Source organism: Oncorhynchus kisutch, linkage group LG5, assembly GCF_002021735.2.
Source record: "Oncorhynchus kisutch isolate 150728-3 linkage group LG5, Okis_V2, whole genome shotgun sequence".
Taxonomy (NCBI): Eukaryota; Metazoa; Chordata; class Actinopteri; order Salmoniformes; family Salmonidae; genus Oncorhynchus; species Oncorhynchus kisutch.
Genome location: NC_034178.2, coordinates 22,806,975 through 22,831,425, shown reverse-complemented (window position 1 = coordinate 22,831,425; position 24,451 = coordinate 22,806,975). Strand labels below are relative to the sequence as shown.

Below are 24,451 nucleotides of genomic sequence, written 5' to 3'. Positions count from 1 at the left end.
CCCACGACTGGATGCAAGTTAACTATTCAATAATATTAATATACAGTGGGGAGAACAAGTATTTGATACACTGCCGATTTTGCAGGTTTTCCTATTTACAAAGCATGTAGAGGTCTGTAATTTTTTATCATAGGTACACTTCAAATGTGAGAGACAGTATCTAAAACAAAAATCCAGAAAATCACATTGTATGATTTTTAAGTAATTCATTTGCATTTTATTGCATGACATAAGTATTTGATCACCTACCAACCAGTAAGAATTCCGGATCTCACAGACCTGTTAGTTTTTCTTTAAGAAGCCCTCCTGTTCTCCTGTTTGAACTTGTGACCTGTATAAAAAGACACCTGTCCACACACTGAATCAAACAGACTCCAACCTCTCCACAATGGCCAAGACCAGAGAGCTGTGTAAGGACATCAGGGCCAAAATTGTAGACCTGCACAAGGCTCCCCACTGTATGTATTGTGCATGTAGCCCCCCCACCCCCCCCAAGAAAGAAAAATGAATAAAGATTTGGTCACACAAAAAAACAAAGCAGAAAATGTAAACATATGGCTTCCCCAAGATGATGAAAACTTGAGCGGTGATGTTCAAACAATGTTCTCTCCATCGGCGTACATTCATGATCAGAACCAAAGTTCCCAGAGTGCCCCATGATCCTTGGGTATTTTTTTTTTTTTTTACCTTTATTTTGATTAGGGAGTCATTGCTGAAACCAAGGTTTCTTTTCCAGATGAGCCTTGTATAGCACAATACACATCAAAATACACAAAACACATTAAACTACTCATTCATATATATCCATTTAAAATACACAACACACGAAAAGCAAAACACAACCAGAAAAAACAGACATTGTTCAGGAAAAAAGGTCCCCTAACAACTCAAAGGAATGTCTGAGCCCAGGTCCGGTAGCCCCTACATCTTTAGGTTAACAATTAGGTAAGGTATGGAATAAGTTTGAGCTTGGTCCTGAAGTCATTGGGAAGGGTGGCAGGTTGCCAGGTTACTTTCCAGAACATGCCCTCCAGCTTTTGGCTTGTGTCAGTCAGACAACAAATGGACGAAAGATGAAGGGAACAGGCCTTTCTTGTTTGGCTGGCCCTCAACGTATCCATGCTGTGAGGACAAAATAACAAAATATTGATGGGTTGCACAAAAAAATCTACCGTTGACCCATCTACACCCCATTTGTATGTTTGTTAGTTCAGGTTGTCTGCTTTTGTGACTACTGGGGGGAGATTCCATTGGAAAACCAGATGGCCTATTGAGTATCCAGAGGAAGAGGAAGCTGTTTATCCTATAGCCCTCCTATATAGGGTTTCTGGCATAGTTATATCAGAGCTCTAGAAGATAAAGAATACAATTGACATTATATCCTGTCAGACCTGGGTTCTAATACTGTTTCAAATATTCTCAATTACTTTCACATTTGAAAAGACAAGTAGTTGAATATTGGAATGTATTTGGAAATACACACGGAAAGCATTTGAAAATACAAGACACTGACTCAAATACAGTCCCATGCTTTTAACCCATTTATTTGCTTTTACAAATAACCATTCAAAAACTCGAATAAAAGTATTTATTTGTTTTCGGGCTGTGTATTTGGAAATACTAAAATATACAGAAAAAAGTATTTTGAATAACAGATACTCAAATACACCTGTATTTGAACCCAGGTCTGTATCCTGTATGAAAGGGGATCTTTGGGTTGGACTAGACATTCTATACTTGTCTTTCCATCTTACTTTTGTTTTCTTTCTTAACTATTCAATCCACATTGCAGAAGTTCAGCTTTAGCTTTAAACTATGCATATGTCGGCTCAATCTGAAATTACTTTAACATTTTTATTGCGGAATCTGTAACTCTTCTGTAAAAAAAAAGAAAAAGTATGTGAACACCCCTTGAAATTAGTGGACACCCTTTCAGCTATTTCAGCCACACCCATTGCTGATAGGTGTATAAAATCAAGCACACAACCATGCAACCTCCATAGATAAACATTGTCAGTTGAATAGCCCGTACTGAAGAGTTAATTGACTTTCAACGTGGTTCCGTCATAGGATGCCACCTTTCCAACAAGTTATTTCCTCACATTTCTGCCCTGCTAAAGCTGCCCCGGTCAACTGTAAGTGCTGTTATTGTGAAGTGGAAACGTCGAGGAGCAACAATGGCTCAGCCGCGAAGTGATAGGCCACACAAGCTCACAGAACGGGACCGCTCTGTGCTGAAACGCGTTGCGCTTAAAAATCATCTGTCCTCGGTTGCAGCACTCATTACCGAGTTCCAAACTGCCTCTGGAAGCAATGTCAGCACAATAACTGTTACTCAGGAGCTTCATGAATGGGTTTTCATGGCCTAGCAGCTGCGCACAAGCCTAAGATCACCATCCACAATGCCAAACGTCAGCTGGAGTGGTGTAAAGCTTGCCACCATTGGACTCTAGAGCGTTTTATGGAGTGATAAATCACGCTTCATCAACTGGCAGTCCGACGGACTAATTTGGGTTTGGTGGATGCCAGGAGAACGCTACCTGCCCAAATGCATAGTGTCAACTGTAAATTTTGGTGGAGTCGGGCTAGGCCCCTAGTTCCAGTGAAGGGAAATCTTAACGCTACAGCATACAATGACATTCTAGCCGATTCTGTGCTTCCAACTTTGTGGCAACAGTTTGGGGAAGGCCCTTTCCTGTTTCAGCATAATGCCCCCGTACAAAAAAGCGAGGTCTATACAGAAATGTTTTTTCAAGATCAATGTGGAATAAAATAACTGGCCTGCACAGAGCCCTGACCACAACCCCATCGAACACCTTTGGGATGAATTGGAATGACGACTGTGAACCAGGCCTAATTGCCCAACATCAGCGCCCAACTAATGCTCTTTTGGCTGAATGAAAGCAAGTCCCAGCAGCAATGATCCAACATCTAGTGGAAAGCCTTCCCAGAAGAGTGGGAGCTGTTACAGCAGCAAAGGGGGGACAAACTCCATATTACTACCCATGATTTTGGAATGAGATGTTCAGGTGTCCACATACTCTTGGCCATGTAGTGTATTTCTTCGCCAGCGCAATCTGTAGGATATTGTCGAGGGTCAAAACCTAATCTGGAAGGCATTATGAGGGCCTTGTTGGATGTTTTGTCGACGACTCATTGATGCAGATATGAAGACTGAAACAAGGTCAACGGAGAGGAATCTGGCCGAACCAATTCCAGCTGTCCCGCTGTCCGTCTGCGAACTATTCCCCTTGTTTCGCAAACTGACAAGCATCTCTTTTGGATGTCCATCTCCTTACTCAATCAGTAAATGATTCTGTCAATTATCAAACAGATACAATAGCTGACAGGAAAGGGAAACTTGTGATTTGAACAGGGATTTCTGTCACAATTCACAAGGATTTACTGTAAATCACTTGACTTTTTACAGACAGAAGAAATATGATACTGGAGGTAACAACAGTAAAAGTCTGAGGGCCCAGTGTTTTTGTACAAATGTGACGGAGTGTTACAGTTTGGAAACAAGATTGACCCCCCTGGCTCTCTAATGGTGCATGTTGGATTGTAAAACCTTGGGATTATTTACACAACAGAAACAGAAGAGCAGACCCAATCCTGTGGCTTTACACGACTGACCAGACTGGATAACACAGAATGTACGAGTCCCTTCCTAAACACTGATCACTAATTGGTTTACCCCTTCAATGAATGGTTAAGGTCAGCGCTAATTGCAAACAGCTGAGTTAACTGTGTCTGTTTTTCTTAATATATATTTTGTATATTGTTTATGTTTGATGTATTTATGCAGGGCTCATCTGTAATAGAGACCCTAGTCTCAGTATGACTTCCCTGTCAAAATAAAGGTATAGGTTGTACATTTTGTTTACTATTTCAATTAAGCTGTTGCCCCAAAACTTTGAACCTACACACTGAAGAAGGCCTACTGCCAAAATATGTGTCTGAGGGCAACTTCTACCTGTAACTGAGAGGTACCTACCCACCAATCAGCATCGTCCTCTCCAAGCACAACCAATACCTCGCCCTCGTTGAAAGTGAGCTCATCATGGTGGTCACCCACACAGCCATAGATGGCTTGGACCCGCATCACTTTTGGCTTGGGCTGGAAAACAAGCAGATAGAGACAACAGCACTAGTGAGTGAAAACACCACACCAGTAAGGAAATACAAACATTACACCATCCCTAAGGGTGACTAAGCCAAACCTGTGCTTAACCAAAAATAAAATATTTGTTGTGAGGGGGAAAACACCCAGTAGAGAAAAATAGGTGTATGCCCCACAGTAATGATTCAGGGAAAATGTCAAAATGTTCAGATTTTTCTGTCATTAGAGTAAGTAAAGATATCAGACTGAGCATCTAATCCTGGTGTGGTGACTAAGACTTAGAGTTGCCAACTACTTGCCGGAGCCTTTGCGTCACAGCAGATAGAGCTATTGCCAACTTAAATATAGTCTGCTATGCCTTGACCTCCACTAAATGGAAATACCAACCAAATCAAACAATTGTTGATGAAAATTAAACTTTGGCGCGGGGGGATTCATGAAAATGAATTGTTGTCCTCCCTAACAAAAATAATGTAAGGAAAAGAGTCAACCTGCCCCCTCTCACCAGTGCTCTCCTGGGCATGGGGTGTGGGGGATCGCCTTGGTGGGAGGAGGCCCCATTGGACTGCAGGCTGATGGAGCGGGGGGCCATGGGGGAGTTTAGAGGAGGGTGTCTGCTGCTGGGCTGAGGCATCTGATAGACAAAGTGGGACTTTTTGCTCTTTCCATCTGCGCGGAATCCTAGGGGGCACAAAGGGGAGAGCGATCAATAAAGACACTCGCCCGTTATGTCTGTGAAATAAATGTGGTTGATTTCTATGTAGAGAGCATACTATGGAGAATGATCATGTGTAGTTTTACAACTACCAACCACTTCAAGAAATAGGTGTTACCCAATGTTGCTCCTGAAAAGGATGTGCTTTCATATGTGTGATACAAAAATAAGTAAAATAGATTCAATCTGTAAAATATAGATAGAATAATTTACCTCTCTCTGGCAGTTCAGATAGGGAGTTGAGGGCAGTCACAGAGTATTTTGGAGACCCTGAGCTGAAATGGACAGGGAAAGACAATGTATACAGTAGTTGGCACAGTGTTATGACAGAATAAATTGATGTATCTGGTGACAGTTCCTGAATGTAGTTTACGATGGCTCAATCAGTAAGGCTGGTCTGAATGGCTTGCTCCATTTAATTTCATACAGCATTACGACCAGGACTTTCCTGAATTGGATCCTTTGTTCCTACCCCCTAGGGGAATTGAACTTATTCCAGAGGCTGCTCCTCTGGAATAAGGTATTCAGAGTGGACTTTTAGTCCAACTCAGGAGGTGTGCACACCATCCACCTCTTCCGAGTATATTACTCACAAATTTTTTCGGTCTCTGGATAATAAAGTAGACGAGATCAGGGCGAGGATCTCCTTCCAGAGACACAAGGGATTGTAACATACTCTGTTTCATGGAAACATGGCTCTCTCGGGATATACTGTCCCAGTCAATATACCTAGCTGGGTTCTCAGTACATCTCACTGACAGGAATAAAGAACTCTCCTCCGGGAAGAAGAAAGTATGTTTCATTTAACTACTCATTGAGTGATTGTGATAACATACAGAAACTCAAGTCCTTTTGATCACCTAGAAAACCTCAATAAAATACCGACCACATTACCTCCGAAGAGAATTATCTTAACACAGTCACAACTGTGTATATTCCCCCTCAATCCGATACCACAACGGCCCTCAAAGATCTACACTGGACTTTTATGCAAACTGGAAACCACATATCCTGAGGCCGCATTTATTGTAGCTGGGGATTTTAAAGGAAATTTGAGGGAAATGCTAGCGAAGATCTACCAACACATTGACTGTAGTACTCGCTCTGGAAAAACATTGGACCACTGCTACACACCTTTTTGAAATGCCTACCAGGCCCTCCCCCGCCCTCCCTTCGGCAAATCTGATCCGACTCCATTTTGCTCCTCCCTTCCTATAGGCAGAAACTCAAAGAGGATGTACATGTGCTAAGGTCTATTCAATGCTGGTCTGACCAATCGGAATCCATGCTTCAAGATTGTTTTGGTCACGAGGAATGGGATATGTTCCGGGTAGCCTGAGAATAACAGACAAATACACGGATACGGTGACATAGTTTATCAGGAAGTGTATAGGAGATGTTGTACCCACTGTGACTATTAAAACCTACCCAAACCAGAAACCGTGGATAAATGTCAGCATTCGCGCAAAACTGAAAGTGCAAACCACTGCATTTAATCATGGCAAGGTGGCTAGGAATATGGCCGAATACAAAAAGTGTAGTTATTCCCGCCGTAATGCAATAAAACAGGCAAAACGTCAGTACAGAGAGACAAAGGGGAGTCGCAATTCAACAGCTCAGACAAGAGACGTATGTGGAGGGCCGACAGACAATTACGGACTACAAAGGGAAAACCAGCCATGTCGCAGACACCGACATCTTGCTTCCAGACAAGCTAAACATCTTCTTCACCGGCTTTGAGAATAACATAGTGCCACCGACGCGACCCGCTACCAAGGACCGTGGGCTCTCCCTCTTCGTGGTCGACATGAGTAAGACATTTAAGCGTATTAACCCTCGCAATGCTGCCGACAGCATCCCGAGCCACATCCTCAGAGCATGCTCAGACCAGCTGGCTGGAGTGTTTACGGACATATTCAATCTCTCCCAGTCTGCTGTCCCCACTTGCTTCAAGATGTCCACCATTGTTCCTGTACCCAAGAAAGCAAAGGTAACTGAACTAAATGACTATTGCCCCATAGCACTCACTTTAATCACATCACCTCAACCTTATCTGACACCAAAGACCCACTTCTGCATACCGCCCCAATAGATCCACAGACGATGTAATCGCCATCGCTCTACACACTGCCATATCCCATCTGGACAAGGGGAATACCTATGTAAGAATTCTGTTCACTGACTATAGCTCAGCACTTAACACAATAGTACACTCCAAGCTCAACATTAAGCTCGGGGGCCTGGGTCTGAACTCCACCCTGTGCAACTGGGTCCTGGACTTCCTGATGGGCCGCCCCCAGGCTGTGAAGGTAGGAAACAACACCTCCATTTCACTGATCCTCAACACAGGGGCCCCACAAGGGTGGGTGCTCAGCCCCCTCCTGTACTCCCTGTTCACCCATGACTGCATGGCCACTCACACCTCCAACTCAATCATCAAGTTTGTTGGCCTGATTACCATCAATGACGAGACAGCCTACAGGGAGTTGGTGAGGGCCCTGGGAGAGTGGTGCCAGGAAAATAACCACTCACTCAAAGTCAACATAACAAAGAAGCTGATCGTGGAGTTCAGGAAACAACAGAGGGAGCACCACACCCCTATCCACATCAACGGGACCGCAGTGGAGAAGATGGAAAACTTCAAGTTCCTTGGCATACACATCACTGACGATTTGAAATGGTCCACCCACACAGACAGTGTGCTAAAGAAGGTGCAACAACGCCTCTTCAACCTCAGGAGGCTGAAGACATTTGTCTTGGCCCCTAAACACTCAAAAATGTTAACAGATTCACAATTGAGAGTATCCTGTCAGGCTGTATCAACGCCTGGGACGGCAACTGCATCGCCCGCAAGCGCAGGGCTCTCCAGAGGGTGGTGCGGTCTGCCCAACGTATCACCGGGGGAAAACTACCTGCAATCCCAGGACATCTACAGCACCCAATGTCACAGGAAGGCCAAAAAGATCATCAAAGACACCAATCACCCGAGCCACGGCCTGTTCACCCCACTATCATCCAGAAGGCGAGGTCAGTACAGGTGCATCAAAGCTGGGACAGAGACTGAAAACAGCTTCTATCTCAAGGCAATCAAACTGTTAAATAACCATTGCTAGCTGGCTTCCACCCAGTTACGCAACCCTGCACCTTTGAGGCTGCAGCCCTATATAGAATTGGAATCACTGGCCACTTTAATAATGTTTACATACTGCTTTACTCATCTCATTTGTACAGTCGTGACCAAAAGTTTTGAGAATGACACAAATATTCATTTTCTCAAAGTCTGCTGCCTCAGTTTGTATGATGGCAATTTGCATATACTCCAGAATGTTATGAAGAGTGATCAGATGAATTGGAATTAATTGCAAAGTCCCTCTTTGCCATGTAAATGAACTGAATTCCCCCAAAACATTTCCACTGCATTTCAGCCCTGCCACAAAAGGACCAGTTGACATCCTGTCAGTGATTCTCTCGTTAACACAGGTATGGGTGTTGACGAGGACAAGGCTGGAAATAACTCAGTCATGCTGATTGAGTTTGAATAATAGACCTGAAGCTTCAAAAGGAGGTTGGTGCTTGGAATCATTATTCGTCCTCTGTCAGCCATGGTTGCCTGCAAGGAAACACATGCCGTCATCATTGCTTTGCACAAAAAGGGCTTCCCAGGCAAGGATATTGCTGCCAGTAAGATTGCACCTAAATCAACCATGGACTGGGGTATCCGGTTGTTTGGGGCATCCGGAAAAAAGCTTGTCCGGAGAAGACAAGGTGAGCGCTACCATCAGACATATGTCATGCCAACAGTAAAGCATCCTGAAACCATTCATGTGTGGGGTTGCTTCTCAGCCAAGGGAGTGGGCTCACTCACAATTTTGCCTAAGAACACAGCCATGAATAAAGAACGGTACCAACACATCCCCCGAGAGCAACTTCTCCCAACCATCCAGGAACAGTTTGGTGACGAACAATGCCTTTTCCAGCATGATGGAGCACCTTGCCAATAAAGCAAAAGTGATAACTAAGTGGCTCGGGGAACAAAACATCGATATTTTGGGTGCATGGCCAGGAAACTCCCCAGACCTTAATCCCATTGAGAACTTGTGGTCAATGCTCAAGAGGCGGGTGGACAAACAAAAACCCACAAATTCTGACAAACTCCAAGCACTGATTATGCAAGAATGGGCTGCCATCATGTGGCCCAGAAGTTAATTGACAGCATGCCAGGGCGTATTGCAGAGGTCTTGAAAAATAAGGGTCAACACTGCAAATATTGACTCTGCATCAACTTCATGTAATTGTAAATTGCCTTTGACACTTATGAAATGCTTGTAATTATACTTCAGTATTCCATAGTAACATCTGACAAAAATATCTAAAGAAACTGAAGCAGCAAACTTTGTGGAAATTAATATTTGTGTCATTCTCAAAACTTTTGGCAATGACTGTACAGTACCAGTCAAAAGTTTGGACACTTAATTTTTTTACTATTTTCTACATTGTTGTCACGACTTCTGCCGAAGTCGAAGCCTCTCCTTGTTCGGCAGTGCTCGGCGGTCGACGTCACCGGTCTTCTAGCCATAATTTATCAATTCTTCATTTTCCATTGGTTTTGTCTTGTCTTCCTACACAGCTGGTTTCAATCCCATTCATTACCTGTTGTGTATTTAACCCTCTGTTTCATGTATTTGTCAGAGATTGTTTGTTTGTTCAGTGTTGTGCTGTTTGTATTGGAGCGCGACGGGTCCTCGTACCCACGTTGTCTTATTGTTATTTAGTGTTGGAGTTAGGTTTCATTTATTGTTATTAAACAACTCCATTTCATTCAGTTTGATTCTCCTGCACCTGACTTCCCTGCCACCTGAACACACAACTCTGACAATTGTAGAATAATAGTAAAGACATCAAAACTATGAAATAAAGAACGGAATCATGTAGTAACCAAAAAAGTGTTAAACATATCAAAATATATTTTATATTTGAGATTCTTCAAAGTAGCCACCCTTTGCCTTGATGACAGCTTTGCACATTATTTATTTAACCTTTATTTAACTAGGCAAGTCAGAAAAAAAATGTTATTTATAATGACGGACTACTCTGTAAATGCTTCACAGAGTTCAAGTAATAGACACATCTCAACATCAACAATTCAGAGGAGACTGTGTAAATCAGGCCTCGTGGTCGAATTGCTGCAAAGAAACCACTACCAAAGGACTCAAATCAGAAGAAGAGACTTGCTTGGGCCAAGAAACACGAGCAATGGACATTAGACCAGTGTAAATCGGTCCTTCTTTCTGATGAGTCCAAATTTTAGATTTATGGTTCAAACAGCCGTGTCTTTGTGAGACGCAGAGTAGACGAAAGGATGATCTACGCATGTGTGGTTCGCATGGTGAAGCATGGAGGTGGTGGTGTGGGATTGCTTTGCTGGTGACAAAGTCAGTGATTTATTTAGAATTCAAGGTACATATAACCAGCATGGCTACCATGGCATTCTGCAGCAATATGGCATCCCACCTGGTTTGCGCTTAGTGGAACTATCATTTGTTTTTCAACAGGACAAGGAACCAACACACCTTCAGGCTGTGTAAGGACTATTTGACCAAGAAGGACAGTAATGGAGTGCTGCATCAGATGATCTGGCCTCCACAATGACCCGACCTTAACCCAATCGAGATGGTTTGGGATGAGTTGGACCGCAGAGTGAAGGAAAAGCAGCCAACAAGTGCTCAACATATGTGGGAACTCCTTCAAGACTGTTGGAAAAGCATTCCAGGTGAAGCTGGTTGAGAGAAGACCAAGAGTGTGCAAAGCTGTCATCAAGGCAAAGGGTGGCTACTTTAAAGAAACTAAGATATAAAATATATTTGGATTTGTTTAACACTTCTTTGGTTACTACATGATTACATATGAGTTATTTCATAGTTGTGATGTCTTCACTATTATTCTACAATGTAGAAAATCATTAAAAAATAAAAAATAAAGAAAAACCCTTGAATGAGTAGGTGTCCAAACTTTTGACTGGTACTGTATATACTTTATTCTATTTTACTGTATTTTAGTCAATGCCACTCTGACATTGCTCAATCTAATATATATACAGTGGGGCAAAAAAGCCACCAATTGTGCAAGTTCTCCCACTTAAAAAGATGAGAGAGGCTTGTAATTTTCATCATAGGTACACTTCAACTATGACAGACAAAATGAGAAAAAAAATCTAGAAAATCACATTGTAGGATTTTTTATGAATTTATTGGCAAATCTCTGTACTTTGCTCCCTTCATCTTTCCCTCGATCCTGACTAGTCTCCTAGTCCCTGCAGCTGAAAATCATCCCCAAAGCATGATGCTGCCATGATCATGCTTCACCGTAGGGATGGTGCCAGTTTTCCTCCAGATGTGACGCTTGGCATTCTGGCCAAAGAGTTCAATCTTGATTTCATCAGACCAGAGAATCTTGTTTCTCATGATCTGAGTCCTTTGGGTGCTTTTTTTGACAAACTCCAAGAGGGCTGTCATGCACCTTTTACTGAGGAGTGGCTTCCATCTCACCACTCTACCATAAAGATCTGATTGGTGGAGTGGTGCAGAGATGGTTGTCCTTCTGGTTCTCCCATCTCCACAGAGGAACTCTTGAGGTCTGTCATCGGGTTCTGGGTCACCTCCCTGGCCAAGGCCCTTCTCGGCCAATTGCTCAGTTCAGCCGGGCAGCCAGCTCTAGGAAGAGTCTTATTCCACTTAAGAATGATGGAGGCCACTGTATTCTTGGGGACCTTTAAGAGTAAAATTCAAGTATCATGTAGTAGCCTAAACTTATCGCTGTTTCATTGAACTAGGTGAATGGAATATGAATGACAGTCATCCAATATGATGTAATAGAAACAAGGCCATTCTCAATGATCCTCCCTCATCTTAAACGGCACTGATTGCCACTGAATTCTATAATTACGCCCCCAAAGGTTCTTCAAACATAGGAGGTCCTGTACCGGCAAGAAATTAAATCTACTTTTACCCCTGGTCTATATCTGCACAAAATATCTAAATGAAGTTGACATACTCACACATACTTCTGAAAGGATGACTCTGGACCACTGTAGCCTGTTGAATTTGATGGTACCCCATAATCTATAGAGAGGATTAACAGATCACATTTAACAGTAAGTCAGAGCCCACCATTCTGTCTCCACGGGTCCCTGCCCCAGAGATTTAAAAAAAGAGGTCAACGGACATAATGCCTAAAATAAATGAAATCTTACAAGACTATTTCCAGTGAGTGCAGGTTTTTTCCCTATTATTAAGTGCTTTTTAGCACCGTACACCCAAAGAGACTTCCTATCATTCAGAATACTGCATACTGTTTACACAAGACGGAAGGTATTTTTTGGTATTTTATTAGGATCCCCATTAGCTGTTGCAAAAGCAGCAGCTCTTCCTGGGGTCCACACAAAACATAATACAGAACATCATTAGACAAGAACAGAACTACATACATTTTTAAGAAGGCACACGTAGCCTACATATAAATGCATACACACAAATTATCTAGGTCAAATAGGGGAGAAGCGTTGTGCACAAGGTGTTGCATTATCTGTTTTTTGAAACCAGGTTTGCTGTTTATTTGAGCAATATGAGATGGAAGTTCCATGCAATAAGGGCTCTATATAATACTGTACATTTTCTTGAATTTGTTCTGGATTTGGGGACTATGAAAAGACCCCTGGCATATGTTTGGCATGTCTGGTGGGATAAGTGTGTGTGTCAGAGCTGTGTGTAAGTTGACTACGCAAATAATTTGGGATTTTCAACAAGAAGAAGTGATGCAGTCCGTCTCTCCTCAACTCTCAGCCAAGAGAGACTGGCATGCATAGTATTAATATTAGCCCTCTGGTTAGAATGAAGAGCAAAAGGTGCTGCTGTGATGTGACGTACCTGTGTGGCTCTGTCGGGAGGAATGGGGGCTGTGGGGCACTTGGGGGGTGGGCTCTGAGTAGGTGCGCTTGTGGCGGATAACCAAAGGCGGAGGGGGGGTCCTCTTCTTGCTGCTACTGCTGCTACTTGTGGTGGGGATGATGACATCACCCCAGCCCACTGGTGGGCTAACCGGGGGAGGAGGAGGTGGGACATTTGGAGCTGGAAAACACAAGTTATAATAACATGGTTTTAGCATTGGCAATCCATAAAAGACAGAGGATGTGATGAAGAGCAGATTGATGCAGAAACCATCTGGAATAGAAGTGAAGTAAACTAATACGTACACTATTTATCCAGCACACAAATTGAGTTTGATGAACAAATCAGCACCAAAAATGATTTATTCGACCCTCCGTTGAATTTTGAAGCCCGGATTTATTTAATTATTGCCCACCCCAGGTCGAGATAAATTTTTTTGTGTTTTATTTTCACAGGGAGTCCCATTGAGACCAATGCCTCTAATTCCCAAGGAAGCCCTTCAGATACACAATTTATACCAGCGTTACTTAAAGTATGGGTTGTCGCGGACCTGTTAATGGTGGGTCGCGACGTAAATGTATAATTCTTTCATTAATTACTGGAACTGATTTGGCCAAGTGCAACTGCGAACTCGGTTCAGTGTGCTCTCTGCTTAGCAGCGGTCCCGGCTCAGCTTGGCAGCTGCGTGAGTGGGAGAGATAGAGGGAGATGCCTGTGTTCTTCGCGGTTTAGCAGATCTTTTTTCTGCAGTTTTCTAGAAGATCAGCGATGTCGTTCATGCCACTGACTTGTTATTCCCACTCGCCCTCACTCACCGCTGTCACGAAATGGACTCATGCTAGCCACAAGTTCTGACTGAACTCAATGGTCATGAAACGCAAATACAGTGATGACTTTTTGTCTCTTTCTTACAAACTTTGAGAAATAATGAGGAGCGCCCAAAATGTGTTTTGTGTGGGGAAGTGCTTAGTAATGAGTCTCACAACTAACAAATTAACTAACATGACGGTAAACCCAGGGAGTTCTTTAAGAACAGGGCAGAATGCTTCAGGAAACAGTGCTTTGACAGTGGAAGAGTAAGTCAACTAGCAAGGCATTGTTGTTATTTTATAACAGGTGATGATAAGTAGAAATACGGGAGTACTATCTCTCATAGGAGTAGATGTGAGTTTCCCTTTCAAACAATCCCCTGACCTTGTAACATTACACAGCTAATAGCTAACGTTAGCCAAAGCAAGCTAACTAGCTACTGATAGTGCAACCCTAAGAAACAGTACAGATGAAGATCAAAAGTGATCAGGCCTACTGTACATTTTACTGTATAAATTATTGTTTAAAACAAGTCTAGGTTGGAACTGTTGCAAGTAATAATTTTTTATTCTGAACTGGAATAACCTGATTGAAGTAAGCTGCTTTTTGACGCAAACACTCACACAGTTCTGGGTTGCTCATCAGCAGCAGGAAGCAGACTCCTGCCTGTCTGAGAAAGCAGTAATGTTCTGATCCAGTTTGGCACCACATACCACATGCAAGTCAGGGTTCTCAAGTACAGAAACAGTGTCAATGCTGAGCATGACCTCAGTGTTGCACTGTGAAAAACAGCCCAGAAAAGACATGCTTGTTGAAAACTTCAACCAGCCACACACTTCTCATTAGGACTGTGCGTTATATGTATGTGTTCTCTGGTCTACATCTGTGTGATGTGATGAATCAGTTTATTCCAATTCAGAATAAAACATGTATTTTAACAGCAACAGTTCCAACCTAGACTTTCTATCAACAATAATTTATACAGTAAGATGTACAGTAGGCCTGATTATTTTATATCTGTACTGTTACTTAGGGTTGCACGATCAAAAAGCCTGTGTGTGTGTTCAGTTGTACATCTGTGTGATGTGATCAATCTGTTTATTCCAGTTCAGAATGAAATTATTTATTGTATTTTAACAGCAACAGTTCCAACCTAGACAGGTACGTAAAAGTGTTTTTAATGGGGAAAAATAAACATGAAAATATGTATTTAATAATTTGTTTTTGTCTATATTTTTTTTAGGCATAAGGGCAATGAAATGTATCGATATTTACGAATAGTTGCATATTTTCCTAAACTTAGGTGCCAGGAAAACACAGAATTTCTCATTTGGGACGCAGGCTGAAACAGTTTAAGAACCCCTGATTTATACAATTTACAATTACGTCATAATAAAACAGGATCTACAAGCCATTCCTCAGCAAAGAAGTCTTTAAATCAACAATTTGAACTGCCCCAGAGGTACCAGAACATCAAGTTGCAGGGAACTCTGTAGATCATTCCATACATGGGGTGCAAAGATACACCTACTAAGGGCATTTCTTTATTTTTTACTATTTTCTACATTGTATAATAATAGTGAAGACAACAAAACTATAAAATAACACATATGGAATCATGTAGTAACCAAAAAACTGGTTTAATATTTATTTTATATTTCAGATTCTTCAAAGTAGCCACCCTTTGCCTTGATGAAAGCTTTGCACACTTGGCATTCTCCCAACCAGCTTCATGAGCTAGTCACCTGGAGTGCATTTCAATTTAAGGTCAGTCAATCCAAAAAATGTCAAGAACAAGTTTCTTCAAAGTAGCCACTCTTTACCTTGCTAACATTTTTGCAAACTTGGCATTCTCTCAACCAGCTTCACCTGGAATGCTTGTCTAACAATCTTGAAGAATTCCCCACATATGCTGAGCACTTGTTGGCTGCTTTTCCTTCACTCTGCAGTCCAACTCATCCCAAACCATCTCAATTGGGTTGAGGTCAGGTGTTTGTGGAGGCCAGGTCATCTGATGCAGCACTCCATCACTGTCCTTCTTGGTCAAATAGCCCTTACACAGCCTGGTGTGTTGGGTCCTTGTCCTGTTGAAAAACAAATGATAGTCCCAATGAGTGCAAACCTGATGGGATGGCATATTGCTGCAGAATGCTATGGTAGCCTTGCTGGTTAAGTGTGCCTTGAATTCTAAATAAATCAGTGTCACCAGCTAAGCACCCCCACACCATCATACCTCCTCTACCAGGCTTCACGGTGCGAACCACACATGCAGAGATCATCCGTTCACCTACTTTGCGTCTTACGAAGACATGGCGGTTGGAACCAAACACCTCCAATTTGGACTCATCAGACCAAAAGGACAGAGTTCCACTGGTCTAATGTCCATTGCTCATGTTTCTTGGCCCTAGCAAGCTCCTTCTTCTTATTGGTGTCCTTTAGTAGTGGTTTCTTTGCAGCAATTCAGCCATGAAGGCCTGATTCAACCGTCTCCTCTGAACAGTTGATGTTGAGATTTGTCTGCTACTTGAACTCATGAAGCATTTATTTGTGCTGCAATTTCAGAGGCTGGTAACTCTAATGAACTTATCCTCTGCAGCAGAGGTAACTCTGGGTCTTCCTTTCCTGTGGTGAGAGAGCCATTTTCATCATAGCGCTTGATGGTATTTGCAACTGCACTTGAAATTTTCCGGATTGACTCACCTTCATGTCTTAAAGTAATAATGGGCTGTCATTTCTCTTTGCTTATTTGAGCTGTTCTTGACATAATATGGGCTTGGTATTTTACCAAATAGGGCGGTCTTCGGTATATCACCCCTACTTGTTACAACACAACTGATTGCCTCAAACGCATTAATAAGGAAAGAAATTCCACAAATGAACTTTTAACAAGGCACACCCGTTACTGGAAATGCATTCCAGGTGACTAGCTCATGAAGCTGGTTGTGAGAATGCCAAGAGTGTGCAAAGCTGTCATCAAGGGTGGCGTCTGAAAATCCTCAAATATAAAATATATTTTGATTTGTTTAACAATGTTATGGTTACTACATGATTCCATGTGTTATTTCATAGTTTTGATGTCTTCAATATTATTCTACAATGTAGAAAATACTAAAAATAAGAAAACCCCTTGAATGAGTAGGTGTCCAAACTTTTGAATGGTACTGTACGTACTCATGTAAACATGTCTGTATTTTTGACCCAGTGGGTGAATAAACTTGGTTTGAGCTTTATTAGTCGTCTGTGAGTTTTACTCTGTTTATTTAGAACCTAACAGTTGGCGCTGCGAGCAGGGTTCACCACTATTTACAGTCGAACTGGAGAGTCCAAATCAGTGGAGCAGGAGCCGGCACAATTCGTTTTTTTTAACAAGGTAGGCACAGTTCCTATACCTGTTACCACTCATTCTGACATCCTGGGCGGGATTTGAATCGTAGGCTGAACAATTATAAAATACGGACCTAGAAAAGCCTGAGTTAATTTAGTAAGCCCACTGTAAATACTACCGGTAGACCTGGGGGTTTAGCCACCTGATGGTTAGACTAGGCACTGCGGGCCTAGGAGGGTAGGCACTGCGGGCACTGCATGCCTAGGAGGGTTTAGCAACCGGAAGGTTAGGGTAGGCACTGCGTGTTCAGGAGGGTTTAGCCCCCTACTAGGTTAGATTTGAGCACTGTGGGCACAGCATATTCAGGAGGGACCAGAGGACATTTCTCCAAAAGTACGATCTTCGTCCCCATGTGCAGTTGCAAACCGTAGTCTGGCTTTTTTATGGCAGATTTGGAGCAGTGGCTTCTTCCTTGCTGAGCGCCAGGTTATGTTGATATAGGACTCATTTTACTATGGATTTTTGATAGTTTTGTACCTGTTTCCTCCAGCATCTTCACAAGGTCCTTTGCTGTTGTTCTGGGATTGATTTGCACTTTTCGCACCAAATTACGTTCATCTCTAGGAGACAGAACGCGTCTCCTTCGTGAGTAGTATGACGGCTGCATGGTCCCATGGTGTTTATACTTGCGTACTATTGTCTGTACAGATTAACGTTTTACCTTCGGGCATTTGGAAATTGCTCCCAAGGATGAACCAGACTTGTGGAGGTCTACAATGTTTTTTTCTGAGGTCTTGCCTGATTTATTTTGATTTTCCCATGATGTCAAGCAAAGAGGCACTGAGTTTGAAGGTAGGCCTTGAAATACATCCACAGGTACACCTCAAATTGTGTCATTTAGCCTATCAGAAGCTTCTAAAGCCATGACATCATTTTCTGGAATTTTCCAAGCTGTTTAAAGGCACAGTCAACTTAGTGTATGTAAACTTCTGACCCATTGGAATTGTGATACAGTGAAGTAATCTGTCTATAAAGAATTATTGGAAAAATTACTTGTGTCATGCGCACAGTAGATCTCCTAACCAACCTGCCAAAACTATAGTTTGTTAACAAGAAATTTGTGGAGAGGTTGAAAACTAGTTTAATGACTCCAACCTAAGTGTATGTAAACTTTTGAATTTCAACTGTATATATGAGAATATCTGTGCTTAAAGATGAAACATTGTCAGTGAGTGGAAATGTGGAGAGTAAAAGGAGCTTCCAGATAAGTAAGGCCTGGCCATGTGTGTGTTTTTACCCTACTTTTTACCACACACACCAGCACACACAACCCACCGGTTATTAATATTTGTTAGTGGTGTTAATTCCGTGTATGATTTATTGTGTGGGGTCTTTTTAATAGAGTTGTAGTAGGTTCTTAATGGCTGAGAAAGGATGCACCTTTAAAGGGCACACAAATGACATTTTCTGAAGTATCTATTGTTTGAATGTTGGTTGCACCCATGTAAATTCTACTGAGAAACCCAATGTAAACCGGGTACGCAGACTGATTGAAATGTTTCAAATGTTTTTAAATGGTTTCTGAAGTACAGGCAAAGAAAAGGGAAAGAAAATACTTAATGGAGTGACCTTTGTTCTGACTTTCTGGTTAGGCCTGATCAACCTCGCTAGAAATTAGAGACACTGGGTGAGATTTAAGTATAATATGAAGAAGTGTATTGCTGTTGTTGGTTTTCATTGTTTTATTATGTCTGTTTCAATACAAACCTCACCAGATTAGGTATGCTGTATGGTCAGGGTTTCTCCCTAAGGGTTAGCCCTTTAACTCCCTGACTCTAACTCTCCGGTGATGTCGCCAATATGATAAGGGAGTAGAAGCCAATTTGTAAAATTGTTTCAACAGTGTGTTGGTATGCTCTTTGACATTAGTCTTGGGAAGATAATAATTTGTCATACGGTAAATAGTTCGGATTTTCTGAATCAGAAATACCTTAAACTGTTGGTTTGGTCTGTCCTGTCTCGAAGTTATGGCGATAGGGACTACCAATGGTATCTATATGCATGGAAGGAATAATCCGACGAGAACAGTGTGAGCTTCACCCCCGCCCTAACCGGCTGAAGTAATGGCGAGTAATGGCGAAAATGGCATTCATCCTGTCCTGCACCACTTCTCCTGAAACCTGAGTCCGCGTGACAGGAATGAGGCATGAAAATGGACCAGACAGAATTGACTGTACAGAATGGTGATTCGTCTGCTTGGGAAAATCTGAAATCGGGACATTATCAAGGGCTATCCACTTTGACAGGCATGAGTTACATATTTGCCTTGGGAGGATAAACTGCAACCCTATCTGAAGAAAAAAAAGATGAGGGCAGGGAAGGAGAGGGGTGGTCAAGTGTACCCGTACATTGATTTAGGGTTGCCCTAAACTGTTTATATGGGGTATCAGGTTGATTTTGGAGGTCTACACACTGGGAAGTTTATTGTAATTTAGATTCAAATGCATTTAGATACAGATCTGTCATTAACATCGCGACAGTAAAACAGGGAGAAACGGGGGCCTTAATGAGAAAAGTTAATCCTGGTTATATAAGTAGTACATACCGACCATATACAGTGCCTTGCGAAAGTATTCGGCCCCCTTGAACTTTGCGACCTTTTGCCACATTTCAGGCTTCAAACATAAAGATATAAAACTGTATTTTTTGGTGAAGAATCAACAACAAGTGGGACACAATCATGAAGTGGAACGACATTTATTGGATATTTCAAACTTTTTTAACAAATCGAAAACTGAAAAATTGGGCGTGCAAAATTATTCAGCCCCCTTAAGTTAATACTTTGTAGCGCCACCTTTTGCTGCGATTACAGCTGTAAGTCGCTTGGGGTATGTCTCTATCAGTTTTGCACATTGAGAGACTGAAATTTTTTCCCATTCTTCCTTGCAAAACAGCTCGAGCTCAGTGAGGTTGGATGGAGAGCATTTGTGAACAGCAGTTTTCAGTTCTTTCCACAGATTCTCGATTGGATTCAGGTCTGGACTTTGACTTGGCCATTCTAACACCTGGATATGTTTATTTTTGAACCATTCCATTGTAGATTTTGCTTTATGTTTTGGATCATTGTCTTGTTGGAAGACAAATCTCCGTCCCAGTCTCAGGTCTTTTGCAGACTCCATCAGGTTTTCTTCCAGAATGGTCCTGTATTTGGCTCCATCCATCTTCCCATCAATTTGAACCATCTTCCCTGTCCCTGCTGAAGAAAAGCAGGCCCAAACCATGATGATGCCACCACCATGTTTGACAGTGGGGATGTGTGTTCAGGGTGATGAGCTGTGTTGCTTTTACACCAAACATAACTTTTTGCATTGTTGCCAAAAAGTTCCATTTTGGTTTCATCTGACCAGAGCACCTTCTTCCACATGTTTGGTGTGTCTCCCAGGTGGCTTGTGGCCAACTTTAAACAACACTTTTTATGGATATCTTTAAGAAATGGCTTTCTTCTTGCCACTCTTCCATAAAGGCCAGATTTGTGCAATATACGACTGATTGTTGTCCTATGGACAGAGTCTCCCACCTCAGCTGTAGATCTCTGCAGTTCATCCAGAGTGATCATGGGCCTCTTGGCTGCATCTCTGATCAGTCTTCTCCTTGTATGAGCTGAAAGTTTAGAGGGACGGCCAGGTCTTGGTAGATTTGCAGTGGTCTGATACTCCTTCCATTTCAATATTATCGCTTGCACAGTGCTCCTTGGGATGTTTAAAGCTTGGGAAATCTTTTTGTATCCAAATCCAGCTTTAAACTTCTTCACAACAGTATCTCGGACCTGCCTGGTGTGTTCCTTGTTCTTCATGATGCTCTCTGCGCTTTTAACGGACCTCTGAGACTATCACAGTGCAGGTGCATTTATACGGAGACTTGATTACACACAGGTGGATTGTATTTATCATCATTAGTCATTTAGGTCAACATTGGATCATTCAGAGATCCTCACTGAACTTCTGGAGAGAGTTTGCTGCACTGAAAGTAAAGGGGCTGAATAATTTTGCACACCCAATTTTTCAGTTTTTGATTTGTTAAAAAGGTTTGAAATATCCAATAAATGTCGTTCCACTTCATGATTGTGTCCCACTTGTTGTTGATTCTTCACAAAAAATACAGTTTTATATCTTTATGTTTGAAGCCTGAAATGTGGCAAAAGGTTGCAAAGTTCAAGGGGGCCGAATACTTTCGCAAGGCACTGTATATATATATATATATATATATATATATATATATATATATATATATATATATATATATATATATGGTATATAGTCCCCTCTTTGTAAATGTACATTCTAACCGTGTCGGTGTGTGCTCAGTTGAGGGTCTTGAATTCGAGTGAATTAGATGATAGCTCGGGCTAACCATGATGGAACATTGATAGTAGGGGTTTCGTTTTACCATGTCATCAAAATCCTAATGTTAAAGCGCATCAATACATATGGCATGCTGGATGATACAGTACAATTAATGAAGTATGAAGCTCATAGTCTGTGTCTTGCTTTGACACCTGAGGAGGATGAAGGACACTGGCATGGAGACTAGCATACCATTGGCATAGAACAGAACGGATGGATGGTTCTTGCCCCCAACCTCATTTGAATCAAGGGTGGTGTGAAATGATTAAACATGTATTTTCACTCTTCCCTGTTCAAGTCAATATGTTTTCTAGGTGTTGTGGAACATGTGCGTGATCACTGTTCGAGATGAGCGATTGTTGGATATTGACTAATTGACTTGAGCATGTTCTAGTGTGTTTATAACTATGGTGGACTAGCAGTAGTGACTAACGTGTTATGGGTTAGATGGAATGATTTATGTGTAAATGTATTTGAAGCCGGGGCTAAGTACATACGGGGCATGTGTGTGAGACTGTTGATAAGGGTGTTAGTTGCAGAGTCTGACAGGACCGACATCAGTGTATTCTGTGGGGTCCCAAAAACCAAGGCGTTAACGTTATTGGGAAAGCGGAATGGAATGTGACTGGGGAGGAGATCTGGGTGGCTCATAAATTAAGGAAAGTGGTATTAGAGTCTCTGGGGAACAATACCACTCCACTGTGTATAGTGATGTCAGGGGATAGCTTGTAGGAGAGGAAGGACTGCTAAATGTGCACAATATAGAGACTACTATGAAGTAAATTGAACGTCACACATACCCAGATCAGAAACCTTCACACATACCCAGATCCAGAAACCGTGGATAGATGTCAGCATTTGCACAAAACTGAAAGCAGAATCCACTGCATTTAACCGTGGCAAGGTGACTGGGAATATTGCCGAATATAGACACTTGTTATTCCCGCCGTAAGGCAAATAAACAGGCAAAACGTCCGTATAGAGACAAAGTGGAGTCGCAATTCAACGGCTCAGACGCGAGACGAAAATGGCAAGGTCAACAGACAATCACGGACTACAAAGGGAAAACCAGCCACATCGCAGACAAAAACATCTTGCTTCAGGACAAGCTAAACACCTTCTTCACCCGCTTTGAGGATAACACAGTGCCCCCAACATGGCCTGCTACCAAGGACTGTGGGCTCTCCTTCTCAGTGGCCGACATGAGTAAGACATTTAAGCATTGTTAACCATTGCAAGGCTGCCGGCCCAGACAGCATCCCCAGTCGCATCCACAGAGCATGGCAGACCAGCTGGCTGGGGTGTTTACGGACATATTCAATCTCTCCCTATCCCAGTCTGCTGTCCCCACTTGCTTCAAGATGTCCACCATTGTTCCTGTACCCAAGAAAGCAAAGGTAACTGAACTAAATGACTATCGCGCCGTAGCACTCACTTCAGTCATCATTAATTGCTTTGAGAGGCTAGTCACCTCATCATATCACCTCTACCTTACCTGACACCCTAGACCCACTTCAATTTGTTTACCACCCCAATAGATCCACAGACGATGCAATTGCCATCGCACTGCACACTGCCCTATCCCATCTGGACAAGAGAAATACCTATGTAAGAATGCAGTTCATTGACTATAGCTCAGCATTCAACACCATAATACCCTCCAAGCTCATCATTAAGCTCGGAGCCCTCAGTCTGAACCCTGTGCTGTACAACTGGGTCCTGGACTTCCTGACGAGCACCCCCGAGGTGGTGAATGTAGGAAACAACACCTCCACTTCACTGATCCTCAACACAGGGGCCCCATAAGGGTGGGTTCTCAGCCCCCTCCTGTACTCCCTGTTCACCCATGACTGCGTGGCCACTCACGCCTCCAACTCAATCATCAAGTTTGCAGACGACACAACAGTAGTAGGCCTGATTTCCAACAATGATGAGAGCCTACAGGGAGAAGGTGTGAGGTGTGGGAGAGTGGTGGCAGGAAAATAACCTCTCACTCAACATCAACAAAACAAAGGAGCTGATCCTGGACATCAGGAAACAGCAGAGGGAGCACACACCCCTGTCCACATTGATGGGACCGCAGTGGAGCAGGTGGAAAGCTAAAGTTCCTCGGCATACACATCACTGACTATCTGAAATGGTCCACCCACACAGACAGTGTGGTGAAGAAGGCACAACAGCGCCTCTTCAACCTCAGAAGGCTGAAGAAATTTGGCTTGTTCCCTAAGACCCTTACAGATGCACCATTGTGAGCATCCTGTCGGGCTGTATCACCGCCTGGTATGGCAACTGCACCGCCCGCAACCACAAGGCTCTCCAGAGGGTGGTGTGGGCAAACCATCTGCCCTCCAGGACACCGACAGCTCCCGATGTCACTGGAAGGCCAAAAAGATCATCAAGGACAACAACACCTGAGCCACTGCCTGTTCACCCCACTATAAGGTGCATCAAAGCTGGTACAGATAGACTGAAAAACAGCTTCTATCTCAAGGCTATCAGACTGTTAACTTCTTTGGGATAGGGGGCAGCATTTTCACTTTTGGATGAATAGCGTGCCCAGAGTGAACGGCCTCCTACTCAGTCCCAGATGCTAATATATGCATAGTATTATTAGTATTGGATAGAAAACACTCCGATGTTTCTAAAACTGTTTGAATTATGTCTGTGATTATAACAGAACTCATATGGCAGGCAAAAACCTGAGAAAAAATCCAAACAGGAAGTGGGAAATCTGAGGTTTGTCGTTTTTGAACACACCCCTATCGAATACGCAATGTTATATTGGTTATGTTGCACTTCCTAAGGCTTCCACTAGATGTCAACCGTCTTTAGAACATTGTTTCCGGCTTCTACTGTGATATGGGACCGTGATGAGAGCTCTTTGAGTCAGTGGTCTGCCTGCCGACGGCCTTGTTCTCAGTCACAAGCTTTCACTTGAGAGGTAGCTATTGTTCCATTGCTTTTCTACAGAAAATGGAATTCTCAGGTTGGAACATCATTGAACTTTTATGATAAAAACATCCTAAAGATTGATTCTATACTTAGTTTGACAAGTTTCTTTGACCTGTAATATAACTTTTTGAGCATTTCGTCCGAATGGACCAGATCTCTCATTTGGATTTGTATACCAAA

The 24,451-nt window shown here is 42.6% G+C and overlaps 1 protein-coding gene across 2 annotated transcripts in view; it reads right to left on the bottom strand.

The window, feature by feature from the left end:
- Window positions 1-476: 476 nt before the first annotated feature.
- The window catches only part of unm_sa1614 (un-named sa1614), a 112,771-nt gene continuing 88,796 nt past the window's right edge, over window positions 477-24,451 (bottom strand). Inside the window, exons 23-28 of one of the 2 annotated variants that reach the window (XM_031824690.1) lie at window positions 12,761-12,961; window positions 11,893-11,956; window positions 5,052-5,113; window positions 4,629-4,804; window positions 3,998-4,120; window positions 477-1,122 (exon numbers count right to left, since the gene is read on the bottom strand). In XM_031824690.1, coding sequence (XP_031680550.1) covers window positions 1,048-1,122; window positions 3,998-4,120; window positions 4,629-4,804; window positions 5,052-5,113; window positions 11,893-11,956; window positions 12,761-12,961 — 701 coding nt within the window. In that variant the 3' untranslated portion in view covers window positions 477-1,047. The remainder of the gene's footprint in view (window positions 1,123-3,997; window positions 4,121-4,628; window positions 4,805-5,051; window positions 5,114-11,892; window positions 11,957-12,760; window positions 12,962-24,451) is intronic. The other variant, XM_031824691.1, reaches the window with a different exon arrangement.